At 38.8% G+C, this 14,340-nt stretch overlaps 3 protein-coding genes and 1 long non-coding RNA gene across 5 annotated transcripts; all 4 read right to left on the reverse strand.

Annotated features, from left to right (window-relative positions):
- Positions 1 to 521: 521 nt before the first annotated feature.
- LOC113677691 (uncharacterized) lies at positions 522 to 4,976 on the reverse strand. Its single transcript, XM_027194526.2, has 4 exons — positions 4,822 to 4,976; positions 2,638 to 2,692; positions 1,575 to 1,735; positions 522 to 1,147 (listed from the first exon to the last, which is right to left on the reverse strand). The coding sequence occupies exons 1-4, from the start codon at positions 4,897 to 4,899 to the stop codon at positions 767 to 769; spliced, it is 675 nt and encodes a 224-aa protein (XP_027050327.2). The 5' UTR covers positions 4,900 to 4,976; the 3' UTR covers positions 522 to 766.
- Positions 4,977 to 8,913: 3,937 nt separating this feature from the next.
- LOC149042310 (uncharacterized) lies at positions 8,914 to 9,864 on the reverse strand. 2 transcript variants are annotated; one of them, XR_016188581.1, is made up of 3 exons: positions 9,605 to 9,864; positions 9,356 to 9,507; positions 8,914 to 9,044 (listed from the first exon to the last, which is right to left on the reverse strand). It is a non-coding gene; the product is annotated as an uncharacterized LOC149042310 (long non-coding RNA). The 2 variants fall into 2 exon arrangements; XR_016188580.1 differs by lacking the exon at positions 8,914 to 9,044 and having other exon boundaries at positions 9,283 to 9,507.
- A 983-nt stretch (positions 9,865 to 10,847) lies between these two features.
- Positions 10,848 to 11,687, reverse strand: LOC149042311 (uncharacterized). Its single transcript, XM_089212845.1, has one exon. It carries the CDS (start codon positions 11,672 to 11,674, stop codon positions 10,994 to 10,996), a length of 681 nt encoding a protein of 226 aa, XP_089068971.1. The 5' UTR covers positions 11,675 to 11,687; the 3' UTR covers positions 10,848 to 10,993.
- A 451-nt stretch (positions 11,688 to 12,138) lies between these two features.
- LOC149042312 (uncharacterized) lies at positions 12,139 to 14,170 on the reverse strand. The gene is made up of 2 exons (XM_089212289.1): positions 12,364 to 14,170; positions 12,139 to 12,185 (listed from the first exon to the last, which is right to left on the reverse strand). Exons 1-2 carry the CDS (start codon positions 14,168 to 14,170, stop codon positions 12,139 to 12,141), a joined length of 1,854 nt encoding a protein of 617 aa, XP_089068415.1.
- Between the last annotated feature and the right edge of the window lie 170 nt (positions 14,171 to 14,340).

Genomic DNA, 14,340 nt, shown 5'->3' on the forward strand with positions numbered 1-14,340 from the left:
GGGACAGATTTTAGCGACCACCTTTGTAGGTGTTTATTTGAAAGCAGAAAATGTACTCAGATTCATCTCATGTAGGTGAGGAAGGAAAACGTGTATTACAGGAATCTACAACGGTATTTTGAGAATAAAACTTTCTCTGCAGAACATTACCCTCTTAAAGAAGGCTAAATCATGTGCATGATATAAGCTTTAGACGAAAGACAATGGCGAAACTTCAAAAGAATGGTGATCATGTTCAACCATCACGAGCTCCACAAAAGATCGTTTTAGTTACATCTGTAAAGTACACATCTTTTAATTAACTTAAAATGAAAGTTTTAGGAACGAAAGTTGTTGAGATGAAACGAGGCACATGATTGACTTCACATCTACGCTGTGTAAACTCATTATTTTTTTTCCAATCAGGCCGTTTACCAATCCGGGCCACACAACCATCAACCGAGCAAGAGGCCACGCGTTGGGAGCAACTGCTCAAATTTTAGAATAAAACAAACAAAAAAAGGAGACAATGCGCCCATGAATGTAGTTCTTACGATGAACTTTATTCCTTCTTTCTTAAACAAGAATGTCTGACATGATGTATCTTGTAATTATTCACCTGTATAAAGAACCAACTAAAAGGCTCTAAACTTGGTGAGCTACATAAAAAGAGGGGAACGCTGGCATTTTGTATCGATGTCACATGTACGGGGCCGTGAGTACCAAGTCTATTTCTAAATAACGGGTTGATGTTTAATCTTCCTCGATTGCCTTCTCGCCTGACATCTTAAAAACGTAGTCCGCGTGTCTCGTGCTCCTCCTCCTCCTTATTTTGTTTCTTGTCTTGGTGTTTCTTGTCGTGTTTCTTCTTTCCCTTGGATGGTTTGTCCTTGCACGGATAACTGCCGCCACATGAGGACGGCTGCGGATAAGGATAAGGTGCCGGATAAGGCGCAGGGTAAGGTGCCGGATAAGGCGCAGGGAATGATATAGGGCACGGCTCGGGTGCTGGTACTGGTGTAACTGCTCCACCTTGGCAAGGAGCTCCACCTGCTCCGGCTGCTCCGCCTCCACTCATCAACGCCGTTAAAGCAGCTACCATCTGCCCGAGGCACACCGAGGGGTCGCCTTGTGCAGCACAGGCTTGGAAGTCAGCACAGGCTTTATTCTACGAATTGAAACAGCATGTAATTCATCTTTTCGGCAACAATAGAATTGAGAAACTTCATTTCTTTTCTTTCTTTAGAGAGAAGAAGAAACACAAAAACATTAATTGTAAGACAGCCCCTTTTTCCGCCGACTTAACCTCTAAAAAAGACAAGTGTAGTAGAGACGAAACAGAACGAGTAACTTAATACTGAAAACAGCGCGAATGAAAATGATATTATCCTTTGGTGACTAAAGTGAATGCTATCCTTGTCTTAAAAAGTAAAGACAACATACCCTTGGCAATTCACAGGAAGTTATCTGAAGTGTGCTCGGATCAGGATAATAATTGGCCTCCCAATGACTAACTGTGAGAGGTACAAATGTCTCCTCTATGAATTAAGAGTCTATGAAATTAAACCTAAGAAAGGATAAGCGAAAATACTCACAACTCCGTCAACAAGGGGATTTGGTGGAGGAGGGGGCCCTGCAGCAGGGGGAGGAGGAGGAGCACCTCCCGCTGGTGGCGTCGTTGCTCCTGCAGCAGGAGGAGGCGGGGTGGTTTCCTCTGCACTTCCACTCTCCTCTCCTCCTTCCTCTGGTTTAGCTTCTAAAAATGAAAATGATACAACACTTATAATTTCCTGTTATCTCTTTCGCTGGCCCCTTCTTGGCTTTGTTTGTATTCCTTGTTACTAAATATGCTATAAGTATACCAACGGCTACTAAGGCAATGGATAATGACTAGTCCTGTATATATGACTGTAAATATATGAAAATTATATATGTGAACTGCGGATAAAGAAATGGGATCGATATCAGTATCTGGGCAATTGCCCACCTACCCCTCCCCTAATCCAACAACAGTCTATTGATAACAAATTAGGGTTAATGTTGGGTTAGGGGAGGGGTAGGTGGGAAGTTGCCCAGATACTGATTTTGATCCAAGAAATGATCTTCGCAGTAATGAACACTACTTAAGCAGTAGTGAAAATAAGGCCTGAAAAAAATTCAGGCCTGTACGGGATTTGAACCCATGATCTTTATTATTCTATATTCGCGCTTTCTGGATACGAGATTGGTTATAGCCAACTCGGTGTTAGGCGCCTCGTTGGCTATTTACCATTTCATTTATCCAACAAGAGCGAATGGAATAATTGTTTCATTAAATCACATTAAATCCTGAACGTTTGGATATTTGGAGCTTTTGACAGCTCCGCAACAGTTGGTGTGACGCACTTCCATATTAGGTGACTCGGAATTTGAGCTGATAACCGGGGCTGAGTGAACCAATCAGGACGCTAGAAATGCGATATTTCTGAGTTAAAAATTTATAATTACTGTCATTTGTTTTAAGCTTTGATTGTCATCGGTGGTCTACTGACCTCATGTGAATTTTCCTGGGGAGACGCGCTAGATGCCTGGGCAGGAATATGTACTTCCCATTAGAGTTAGGAGTTTACGTATCATTAAAATTGTGAAATAAAAAGAAAGAAAAAAAAAACATCCTACCTTCTTCAGCGATGTAAGTGTCATCAAAGTCTTCTTCTTCAACTTCCCGCTCATCCTTGGAAATATAAGAAGAGAAATCATTCTTTAATCGGTCTTAAGGAAAGTTGAAGGGAGAGGGATTCATGTAAATTAACAATCTTTTATTTCTGTTCTATACTTGAGGCAGTCAGTTTGTGTGGAGATGGGCGGAAAAGCTGAGCAAGTGGGTAAGGGTAAGATAACTTAAAAATTCCGACCGATTTCTTTCCCTCGCTCGTAAATTTGTTCATCCAGTCCCAATTGACTGACAGCCCAGAGAAGTTTTATATTCAGTTAGCTTTCTAAGTTTTAAACATGCTTGAGTTGGTTGATCATGACAAAAAAAAATTTGTAATGAAGCTTTAAGTTACCAGCCACATCACGTGTTTTCTACGCTTTGGACATAACGGAAAAAAACGATGTCTGGAAAGTGTTCAATTTGAATGGGCTTTGAACTGAATTCATGCAGACTGGTAGGCAACCGGTATAAGTAGGAAAAAAAAGAGAAATATAAAAAAAATAGCCCATAAGTTGTTTTGAGCTATGCATCAGTTGTTTTGGGCCCATAGTTCGAAATTAAACAAGTGATTAATTCTCAAACGTGTCCTGTTGAAATGTTGCGTATATTGTGTTTTTCCGGTGAAATATTTCCGTGAAATCATAAGCCGGCGTCTTCTTTAAAGTCATCGTTTTAGTCATCATTTATCGTTGTCATGCTTGGATCGCATGCAGATACAGGCAAAAAACACAAAGGAATCAACAGGTATCAAGATCGAGGACATGTTCTCTTGCTTGCATCAGGGTAGTGATCGGCTTTAAAAGACCATTCTAAAAAATGGTGAATGAAATTATTGAAATTAGAGGAGAACGAAAGCTGTCGCAATAACAAGAAAGTTGAATAGTACACACTTAAGCTTTTATTGAACATTTCGAGTCAAAGCAATTTTTTTTCAGAGAAATAACGCTTTGCAATTTTGCACATTTACAGAGACGTGGAAACATAGAGGAGAAAATTTCTCAAATTTTTTACTTCATGTTTAAATCTACTTTTCTCGGCTGAGCATAACTAATTTCTTGTGCAGTTTAGTCAAAGCGGTTATAATGTTCAGAAACCATTTTAAAGATGAACAAAAGAAAAGTAACAAAATAAATCATTTTCTTGTTTCCCTCAAGGTAAGTAAACCCTTTCCTTCCCCTCCTAACAGTCTACATTTTCTCTTTGTTTCTTTTGAAGAATTATTTCATGGCTAAAATGTTCACTGATTTAAGCAGCTTCTACAGGCCATCAAGATTTAATAAGATGCTTTAACAAAGAGGATTGCTTCTGAACAACAAACTCGTCAAAAGATTAATGAGAAATAACTAAAAATCTTTTTAGAAGGACGCACAAGGAGATACTCTACAATTTGAAAGTAAATAAGCTAAATCTTTTAAACTTGGACACTCGATAACTCGAGCTGAAGCTCTTTAATTTTCATCGGGTCACAATCCTTACAACTGATTTTAGCCCTGATTTTTGAACGTGGTGACCTGAAACGTCGATGTCAACGGCACACCTCAAAAGCATAAATCTATGGAGAATCTGCTGATCATCTTTTAGTAAAGTAGTTGCTTCATAATTTACGACAGAGTTGTCTTCTCGACGCTCTAGGAACTAGCCGAAGCATGAAAACTTTGCCTTCTCTGGTCGGAGAAAATGAATGACAAAGAGAAGGCGAAAAATTTTTTAAGGTTCTAATTGGCGAAGAGATTGGAAAATTATTTGGTAGAAGAAAGGTAACGCTATTCCCAGAAAAAGCATGAGGTTTGCTTTTGAGGAAGTCTTTGCTCAGGTAAGTCTCCTTGCTTTAAAAGATATATCTATTCATCGTCTACCCAGGCCCACGTGTAATCTTGAAACAGTCGATTGAGGTGTTTAACCCTTCCTACAAACAAATGTGTCAGGCCATGCTGATTTTGGCTGTAATCATGCAAAAACTTCAAACCTTTATTGATAATAATTATAACTGGTCAATTTTTTGGCCGAGTTTTGTTTTACAAACATGACCAGAAGAGAAAATAATTCGTATGTAGGTGCGACAGGAAAAAAACCTCTTCTTTGATTTCGGATTTAACTCTTAAAAATTCAACCGAGATCGTCGAGATTCCACCATTCTACCTACTCACCTCGTTCGACGGCCTTGCATAGCCTGTAATAAGGAAAGCAGCCAAAAGAAGGAAAATCAAAACACGTTTAAGCTCCATAATTGTCTCGTTTGTGGCACTACTTGGAAGTCGGTCGCGACCATTTACTTAGACAAAATATATAACACATAAATTAATCATGTCTCGTTACTGGTAGCAGGTCACAATAGAGAACGGAGTAAATAAAAGTGACCATGGTCCACAGGTGTATATAAACAAATCAGACCGGTGCTTTCCAAGGGCTTTGTTAGTACTTAAATTGCAAGGACGATTTCTCTTATCAAATTGCAAATTTGGGTGAAGAAAAATGATGTTTTATTAAAAGGATAAGCTACTTAAAACTCAATATATTTGTGGTTAGACCAATTTACGGGAGACAAAGGAGCTCTGGAAGCAACCGGGGTTTATCCGTTTCCAGATTTGTAATTTTATCTGTTAAAAGCCTGTCTTTTATGGAACCAGTAAATTTAAAGCTATATCTTAAAAGCAGTAGTCCACACTTTCTATCGGCATACACTTGTGCGTACGTTTTCCCTTTTACCCATGGATGAATAACACTCTTAGGATGTTGGAAGAACGCTACAAAAGCTTTGAAAGCTCCCGTCTTTGGCTCGCGGTCTTTACCAATTCCTATCATGTTTTCCCTACCGGAAAGTCATTACGCTTGGTAAACTGATAAGAATTGCGGTTTAATACGCCATCTCAAAAGAGAAGTTTTGCATATGAACTCGTGGAACACTGACGATTCTGTGTGCTTGTGTTTGGGTAGGAGATGATCTCGAACCCAGATCCTACCGTGTAACTGTAACTTTCAACGCTTGAATGTGGAAGGTCTGAGTGCGAGGCTATGTATGGGTTGGAGGGAGGGGGGTGGACGTGGAAGGTGTATAAAACTGACACAGAACTTACGGAAGATGTCTGAGGAAAATGTTAACGAAGTGTTGAATATTTCAAATTCTAAAGACAAGATCATAAACCATAAATGGTTCTGAGTGGATTTGTGCTCCATCTTTCTCGTATTTCTATCAGTTTTGTCAACGTTATGGGAGGCTATTTTCAGTGTCTTTTGATGACGTGGAATCAATGGTGGTCATTTTAATAGGAACAACAGGAAGCTCTATATGCTCTCAGTAACCTGTTCAAACAACATGGATTCGAATATGTAATAATCCAACGTCGCTACACTGTAAAATTAAAAGAGCTGATTTGGCCCCAAAAATGGGGCCAAAACGAGTGAGTCCAGTTTGGCACTTGCTTAGGGTCAATTCAGCCCCATTGAAATGGGGCTGTTTTTGGCACCAATTTTGGGGCTGAATTGACCCCGTTGTAGGGGCCAAATTGGACCATGTGAAGGGTGAATTTGAAAAATACAGGGGCCACTTTGAAATTTATAGGGGCCAAAACAGCCCCCGAAATTTCAGCCCTCTCACAAATGGCCCCTTTAAAAAGAGCCAATTCAGCTCCATTGTGGGCCACTTCAGAAGTAGAGGGCTCTTTCCTCTCCATGCTGATTTTCCCCCTTACATTCAAATAATGAAAATACACCACATACTTTATCTTTCAAACACTCATTTATTAGCTTCTAGATATTGTTTCTGTAAAAACCTTTTATGCTACCTGATTTTACAGTTATTAAGAATCTTAATTGTGGTATAAAACAGACAAACTTTGAAACATCATGTGAAAGAATATAACATACATACATATTTAACATTAATTCAACCATTTTCTAAAATAGATCTCTTCCCTAAATCAGTATACTTCTTAACAGTGCAAGCATTGCAAGAAATTACACCCAAGAGACACTTGTGAGTAAAGCTTCCCTTTTCAATGACTTAGCAAATGTGGTAATGTAAAGCAGCTTATAATTAAGACTGATTTAAAGTACAGAAAATTATCAAAATAAGACAGAGGCAACAAATGGTCCAGTTCCTGCACAAGAATATAGACCTTGTTTGATTTGTGCATATGAAAAACAAAGAGCCTTAGAGCAGCAAAGAGTATTCTTCCAGTGGATGTGAGAATACATGCACTCATATTACTACTCTAGATATTATCAAAATATAAACTATCAGCAAGTACTACCGCAGGCATTTGCCAAGTCATTGAAAATAGAGGAAACAGTGACAAGAGTCTGCCTGTGCCCAATTTCAAGCAATGCTTGCTCTAAAAAAAGTCAAAATTGCCTTTGACCGATTGTAAGAAAATATAAATAAGCCAAGTAACCCAATGAGAGCATCAAGAATCTTTTCTTATGAGAAGTGACAAATTACACTTCCCTCTGTTACTATATTCAGGTGATTGATGTACTGAAGATCTCCAACAATTAAAATTTGTGCTGGACATAATCTCTGATTGCTGAATCAACATCAGCTACTCTATGCAATAAAAACAAGTTTTACAACCACATTAAAATCAAGCCAAAGTGCAAAAAGTGCCTGTAGCCAGAAAAAAAGAATATATATATATATATACACACTTAAGTTAAAGAATTAAAGAGGATGCATCAATTCTCTGTGACTGAGTTTTGTGCCTAAGTGCTTGTCAGACAGAAAAGTTCTGTCTGACAAGCGCTTAGGTGCGAAATTTTGAGTCACAGAGAATTGATGTGTCCTCTTTAATTCTTTAACTTATGTATACTTAGCTCTACTACCACAGCATTGAGCACTTTATGCCAAGGTAGACTCTACCCCCACATTTACATATATTTATATATATATATTGTTTTTCTAAAACTATAAGCTAAAACACCAGAAATGGAAGTGGAAGTTTAGCTCAATGTGTGTAATTTGTCTCCCATTCAAGACTTGAAAAACTAATGTATGACTCCCAAAATATCTGAAAAAAATCAGCTATTCTATGTCCAATATTTATCTAATGGTTTGACAACAGGAATATTTTAAAAAATTGCAAAATCAAAAAAACTAAACAAAAAGGCAAAATTAATACAACCCCAAAGTACTTGAACCTTTGTATCTGGACTTCATTGGCAAATGGGCTCAGAAATTTTACCTGTTCATCTTAGTACCAAAGTAGCAGTTTTTTGGACTTGTACCTCGAAAATGGTCACAACTTCATTAAATGCATGTGATGACAAACACACAAGAACAAAGGTCATGAACTTAAAAGGTGAGAGTGATTATTTTGCAACTTTTTATTTTAAGGCAAGAGATTCAGCATCACAAAATTGTCTCTCTTCACTGCAAGCAGAAGAGGTGAAGCAATAGATTTTTAGACCATACCAATCCATTCAGTTTCCAAGTCAACTTAGTCTAGTATCCTGCTAACCATACAAGGATACTCTGCAATAATTTTTTTTTGCAATCCACTGTTGCTCAGAGTACTGCTGATGAGATATCCCTTCTGGGTATCCAACTCTACTGAGGCAGAGAACTGTACAAAAAAACAAACAAATGAGCAAATTAATTTGTTGTCGGAGAACAGTAAATTTTTGCAACTACAAAGTTGCAAAATATTTGTAAGCAAACTGTGCATAAGAAGTAAAAACACAATAATGGTGATCATCAATGATGTATTTTCACCAAACTGTATATGTACTTATCAAGAAAAGAAATCATACATCTATGCACTTCAGTTTTAGTTCAGTATTCATGAATAAATAAGGATTGCTTGTAGACTTAAAAAACAAAACAAAGAAAAGTTTCTTACCCTCGATGGTAGTTGGAATTTCGAAAGCCATTCAGGAGGAACCTGTAGGTAAATATTTGTTTTCAAAAAAATTAAACTGTCTGATAACATCCTATCAATTCACTAATTTTTTAATTTACCAGATTTAAAAATTGGGTTTACTTTGTTTTATGTATGGTGCAAGTAAATACATATCTAATATATTTCAATAAAAATAAAGCAAATCTCGCCATTTTTGTAGGTGCAATCCCCGAGATTTGTCATCTTTAACTGACCAACTGGCACCTTGTGTGTTTTCCTTTAGGATATAATCGAAAGAAAGTAGTCGATAATGTACTCTTCACCATCCTGCTAAGTTTAATATACAAGAACTTACTTAGACAGTGCTCAGTTCTGTCGCCTCGTCCATAAAACAGAGATCCTTGAGCGATTTATAATATTGATATACCCATTTCTTTCGGTGCCAATGTCACCTCTAAATTGTCATAATCGCTGATGTTTTCTGAATCATCAATCGACGTTTGAACCGTCTTACTCGAAGGACTTGATTCTGCACGCTGAAAGAGTGATAGCCAAAAATCAGCTTAAGTGGATGCAAACAAAGACATAGACATAAAAATATCAGTTCATCTTTTCAAGAAAAAGATTAAGAATTCAGAGTGAGAGATCCTAAAATCTGAGAATCTTGAAATAAGTTAAATCCATCTTGTGCAAATGCAGTATTCGAACTGTAACCGTCTCTATCTCTCGGCGCCAAAATTTGATCACGTGACTTTAGTTGCGAAACCGCTGAGACTCAACAAGACTCGGGAGAAGAGGCGAACCATTCATGCGTCAAATTCTCTGGTGGGAAAATTAATTATCGTACCGACGAAGAACTCGTGTCATCTCTAGGTTCAGCGTTCATTGCAATCAATTTCTTGAGCTTTAGACGCTCTTTTATAATAGGGATGTAGTGCCTTGGTACGTCTGCATCTTGGGCGATCGCAAGGAGATCTTGGCCACCGCAACCGTCTTTTTCTGCAAGATAAGATACGAACAAAGATCAATGGAGCGGTCAAGTTTGTGAATGTGAAGTTGCAGTAAAAGACGTTGTTAAGAAATTTCTTTTGCCTACCTTTCCTTTCTTAAGTCTCATTCCATGCGACTGTAGCCAAGAAACAGCCTCTTCAGTGACGAATTCGCTGCTATAATTCATTATTGTTTCCGACGCACGTGGTCTAGGTTCGACTAATGCCATCACAGCCAGCTCACGCTCACGTCTCGAGAAAAAGCCAACGATTAATTCGTTGTGTGACTCGGTGTTCAGTTACGAGAGGAACCGTTGAAAATTTGAACACTTTATAAGGAATAGTATAGGGAACGAAATATGGTCGAAAAACGAAAATTATTTTCATATTTTCTTTTTTTTTCAAAAATTGCGCCTCGTTGGGGCCAAATTGGTCAATCCTACTTGGCTCTTGGAAGGGCCAAATTGAGAAAAAGTTCCAAAGTAGAATTCATAGGGGCCAATTCAGATTTTGGAGGGGTCGAAATGGTACTTGTCACGCCCGTTTTGGCTCAAATAGTCCAAAACGAACCTTGATGGGCCAAACTGGCCCTCGAGAAATTGGGGCCAATTTGGCTTTTGGGGTCAATTTGGCTCTTTTCATTTTACAGTGTAAGCCCACATAATTCGCCGCAATTCTTCTAAAAACTCATCTGTTTCCGAGTGCAAAGTCCTCAATGGGTAGAATCTTTGGATTCCACAATCGTAAGCATTCTGTCTTGGAGATTGGTGCGCGAGCAAGGCCCCATTATTAACAGCGCAAGTCACACATTTCTCCGCCAGCAGGAAGATTTGAGACAAGCCAACGGGGATTTGCCGGAGATCTGGCTTTAGGACTCTCTCAGACCTCTTGCCAGCTCGCGATTTTTAATGCTTCCTATTTTCTCTGGGAAAGGAAACGCTTGTGCCGAAGGGCTCATGACGAGGGCTTGCTCGTAGGCTTCTAGCAGATAAATTAAGGTTTTATTCCAATGCTATGGCTTTAAGGAATTAAGGTGCATGTCATGTGATCTAGAGATACAACTTTCAGTTCAGCAAGTTGTTGTGACTTGACATGTGGTATAATGCTGAGACTGAAAACGCGCCATACTTTCTTTATTTCCAGTTCTCTCCTGATGTTGAGGACGGCATTCTCCTTCTTCACTATGCATTTTGAAAATTCAGAGTCTCGACTTTATCTTAAACAGTCACTTAGAAGTTTGACAGCATAAACCCTCCATTCTACCAAGTTAGTGGGGGCTGCTGTACCCCCAAAATTTTCTTTTAGAGGGCTACAGTCCCTCTGCTCCGCCGCCAATAATAATAATAATAATAATGACAATCTTTAATGAGGAAACTTTTTCACTAAAAAGTGGTTTACAAAAAGGACCTCGAAAATTAAAAATTAAAAATTTACAATGAATAAAAATGCTAAAAGATGCTACTAAAAACTAATGTATCTTATGTGTAATACAAAACTTAAATCAATGAATTAAAAATCTGACCCTTCAAAATATTTACATTATCAGAGGCTCGTATAGTTTTGTCCAGCGAGTTAAAATCACTTACAGCATGATAGCCAGTTCTTTGTTTGCCCCAGTTTCTTTTAACGGATGGAATTTTGAGGTTTGCTTTATTTCTTGTGTTGTAACTATGCTGTTCTTGCTGAGTGACTAATGTTAGTTCGTGATGAGTGAGACCATTAAGACATTTATATACATGTACGCATCGGCGCTGGAAGCGCCTTTTTTCTAGTGTTAACCACTTCAGTGTAGTTAACGCATCAGACGCAGAGGAATACAGTGGTCGATCTAATATTATTTTAGCCGCCTTATTTTGAAGCACTTGCAAACTAGACATTAAAGTTACATTATGTTTATCTCCCCAAACTGAATCAGCATACTCGAATAAGGGCATAACAAGGCTTTTATAAAAAAGGATGCGCGCCTTAAACGGTAACAAATGCTTAATGCGTCTAAGTAGGCCAAGCCTTTGATTAACTTTCCCTGCCATGTATTCGACATGATTTGTCCACGAAAAATCAGACGATATTAAGATTCCAAGATATTTAAAACAAGTAACATTGTTTATACAATGATCAAAGATTGAAACAGTTAGAGCTATTTTCCTCTGTAACTTCTTGTTACTGCCTATAAGCATACATTTGGTTTTGTCCAGATTCAGTGTTAACTTATATTCATTCAGCCATTTCGCCACAGCCAGGAGGTCTTGGTTGAGCTTTTCAGTCAGCTCCTGAGAGGAAGACCCATAGCAGTAGATCACCGTGTCATCTGCATAAAGTGATGCTTGACAGGCATCTAGAACGCTTGGCAAATCGTTAATGTAGATGACAAATAGCAGAGGACCCAGAATACTTCCCTGAGGGACCCCATGGGTAACTGGCAATTCATCAGACAACTCATTCCCACAACATGTACGCTGTTTCCTGTCAGTAATGTAAGAGCGGAACCACTGAAGCGAGTTCTCACATAAACCAATTTTGGAGAGCTTGCGTAACAAAATCCGATGGTCCACAGTGTCGAAAGCCTTGGTTAAATCCAAAAACACGGCCCCACACAGTTTACCTTGTTCCATGTTCAATAAGACTTCATCAGCAAATGATGTCAAAGCAGATTCAGTAGAGAGCCCCTTCCTGAATCCAAACTGTTTCCTTGTGAGAAGGTTGTTAATAACCAAGTGCTGGTACAGCTGGGAATGCACGGCTTTCTCGAGAATTTTACTGAGTGTCGGTAAAATAGAGATAGGTCGATAGTTCGATGCATTTGACCGGTCGCCTGATTTAAACAAGGCTGTAATTTTTGAGCATTTCCATAATTTAGGAAATTTACCAGTAAGAATCGATCGATTCAACAGCTTAGTGATGGAGGGAGTGATTGTATTAGCAGAGCTCTTGAGTAGTCTAGCACTAATTTTGTCCAAACCTATTGCTTTATTTGTCTTCAAAGAGGTAAGCTGCTGAAGCACAAACGATTCCTCTAGTTCAGTTAACTGGAACTGAGACAACGGTTGTTCTAAAACCAAGTTGCAATTCGACCAGGTAGTCGTTATTTTGTCAGCTAGGCGCTTGCCTATGGATGCAAAGAAGCTATTCAAAGCAACAGCAATGGATTTGGAAGTGGTGTGCTGAATGCCATCGGAAATGATGCACTGAACCTTTTCTGAGGATGAATTACGATTGCAAGCTTCGTTTACAGCTTTCCACATTTTGCCGTGATCTCCTCTGGCTTCCTCGATCATTTCGCAGTAATATTTCGACTTAGCAGATTTTACTAAGCGGTTTACTTTGTTCCTCAGTTTCCTGTAAGTGTTCCAGTGCTTTTCTGAGTTCGATTTACGTGCTTTACGATGATACCAGTCTCGATCTCTCATTGATTCGCTAATTTTGCTATTCATCCAAGGAATAGGTGTTCCCTTCACACGTCGTCGTTTGACAGGTGCATGATCGTCTGCAACTTCTGAAAACAGTTTGTTCCAAGTTAATAAAGCGTCATCGATATTGTTTTCATTGTCAACGACGTGCCAAGGAACATTCCTAAGATCTTCGTTAAATGAATTCGCATCGAAATTCTTGTAAGAGCGATACTCAAACATTCTTGGATGTGCTTTTGTGTGCACACCAGTCTTTAGAATGCAAAACACCAGGTAATGGTCGCTCAATGGAAACGGAACAACACCAGATTTAACAATGCGATGTTCATTATTGACAAAAATCAGGTCAATCAAGGTCCGTGAGGTGTCAGATATTCGAGTAGGCTCTTTTATCAGCTGTGTGAAGTCAAAAGCGCGCGAGAAGTTGAGAAGTAGTTGTTTGTCTTTCTTGGGCAATTTTGAATTAGGCATCATGTTTGCGTTTAGATCTCCTAAAATGACCACATCCGATTTTTCAAGATCAACAGCAGGCATACTATCTCGCAGAGACGAAATAAAAGTGCGGAGATCGGCATCTGGTGCTCTATAAGCGCAACATAATAACGTTGGCTTACATTTATCTCGAATTAACTCAATCCATAAACATTCCTGTCCACCAGTATTGATATCATTCCGCAAACGAAACGCCAAATCTTCTCTTACATACATAGCAACTCCGCCATATCCCTCTTTATTGCCAGCGCGATCTAACCTTATGCACACAAATCCAGGGAGTTTTATTTCAGCATTACTTGTTGAGGAATCCAGCCAAGTCTCGGACAGAGTTAGCACGTCAAAAGTTTTGTTGTTAATTCCCTCAAGACGCAGAGAGTCGGTTTTGTTTGCGAGACTTCGTATATTCAAGTGAGCAATCTTGAGACCTCTAGTGGACTTGATATCAGCAAATGTCTGGTAGCCGGGATTAATCTCAATGTCACCAGCAAGAGCAATAAGAGTCAAAGCAAAACAGGCACGATGAAAAAGCTTACAAAGCATAACACTCTTCAGTCGTCCATTAGACTCTTGCCTCCGGGTCGGTTCGTTTCGATGAAATGAAGCACCAGCAACTTCAGCCCTGCAATTCATCTGGGAAACAAAATACGTCTCTCTATCGTTAAGCAAAGTGTTCTCATATACATCTGAGAACCTGAAGAACTCCAAAGTGATGTAAATACAGAGAAACACACATAAATTTGCGGAGAGCTTGAAGCCGCGTCCGAACGCCATGATAAAAGTATCAATAAAATAACCCTTTACATCTTAACATCAGTACGCATATTTTCTCCCAACTGTTCTCTCTATATTCCCTAGGTTTCTGAAAAGGAGAATTTGTTCAACAATCAAGAGCGTCTTGAAGTATCTATGACGTGAAATTTTTTTTGCGTAACTATCTAGCC

Source organism: Pocillopora damicornis, chromosome 7 (assembly GCF_964200805.1).
Source record: "Pocillopora damicornis chromosome 7, jaPocDami1.2, whole genome shotgun sequence".
In the NCBI taxonomy this organism is placed as follows: Eukaryota; Metazoa; Cnidaria; class Anthozoa; order Scleractinia; family Pocilloporidae; genus Pocillopora; species Pocillopora damicornis.

Bases quoted from the DNA above. Each gene is read 5' to 3' on its own strand.
- LOC113677691 (XM_027194526.2), bottom strand. From the start codon at position 4,899: ATGGAGCTTAAACGTGTTTTGATTTTCCTTCTTTTGGCTGCTTTCCTT. The intron at 2,693-4,821 runs GTGAGTAGGTAG...TATATTTCCAAG, and splicing joins ATGCAAGGCCGTCGAACGAG to GATGAGCGGGAAGTTGAAGA. The intron at 1,736-2,637 runs GTAGGATGTTTT...TTTCATTTTTAG, and splicing joins CACTTACATCGCTGAAGAAG to AAGCTAAACCAGAGGAAGGA.
- LOC149042311 (XM_089212845.1), bottom strand. From the start codon at position 11,674: ATGCTTATAGGCAGTAACAAGAAGTTACAGAGGAAAATAGCTCTAACT.
- LOC149042312 (XM_089212289.1), bottom strand. From the start codon at position 14,170: ATGGCGTTCGGACGCGGCTTCAAGCTCTCCGCAAATTTATGTGTGTTT. The intron at 12,186-12,363 runs GTAAATTTCCTA...CCTTCTCACAAG, and splicing joins GAATCGATCGATTCTTACTG to GAAACAGTTTGGATTCAGGA.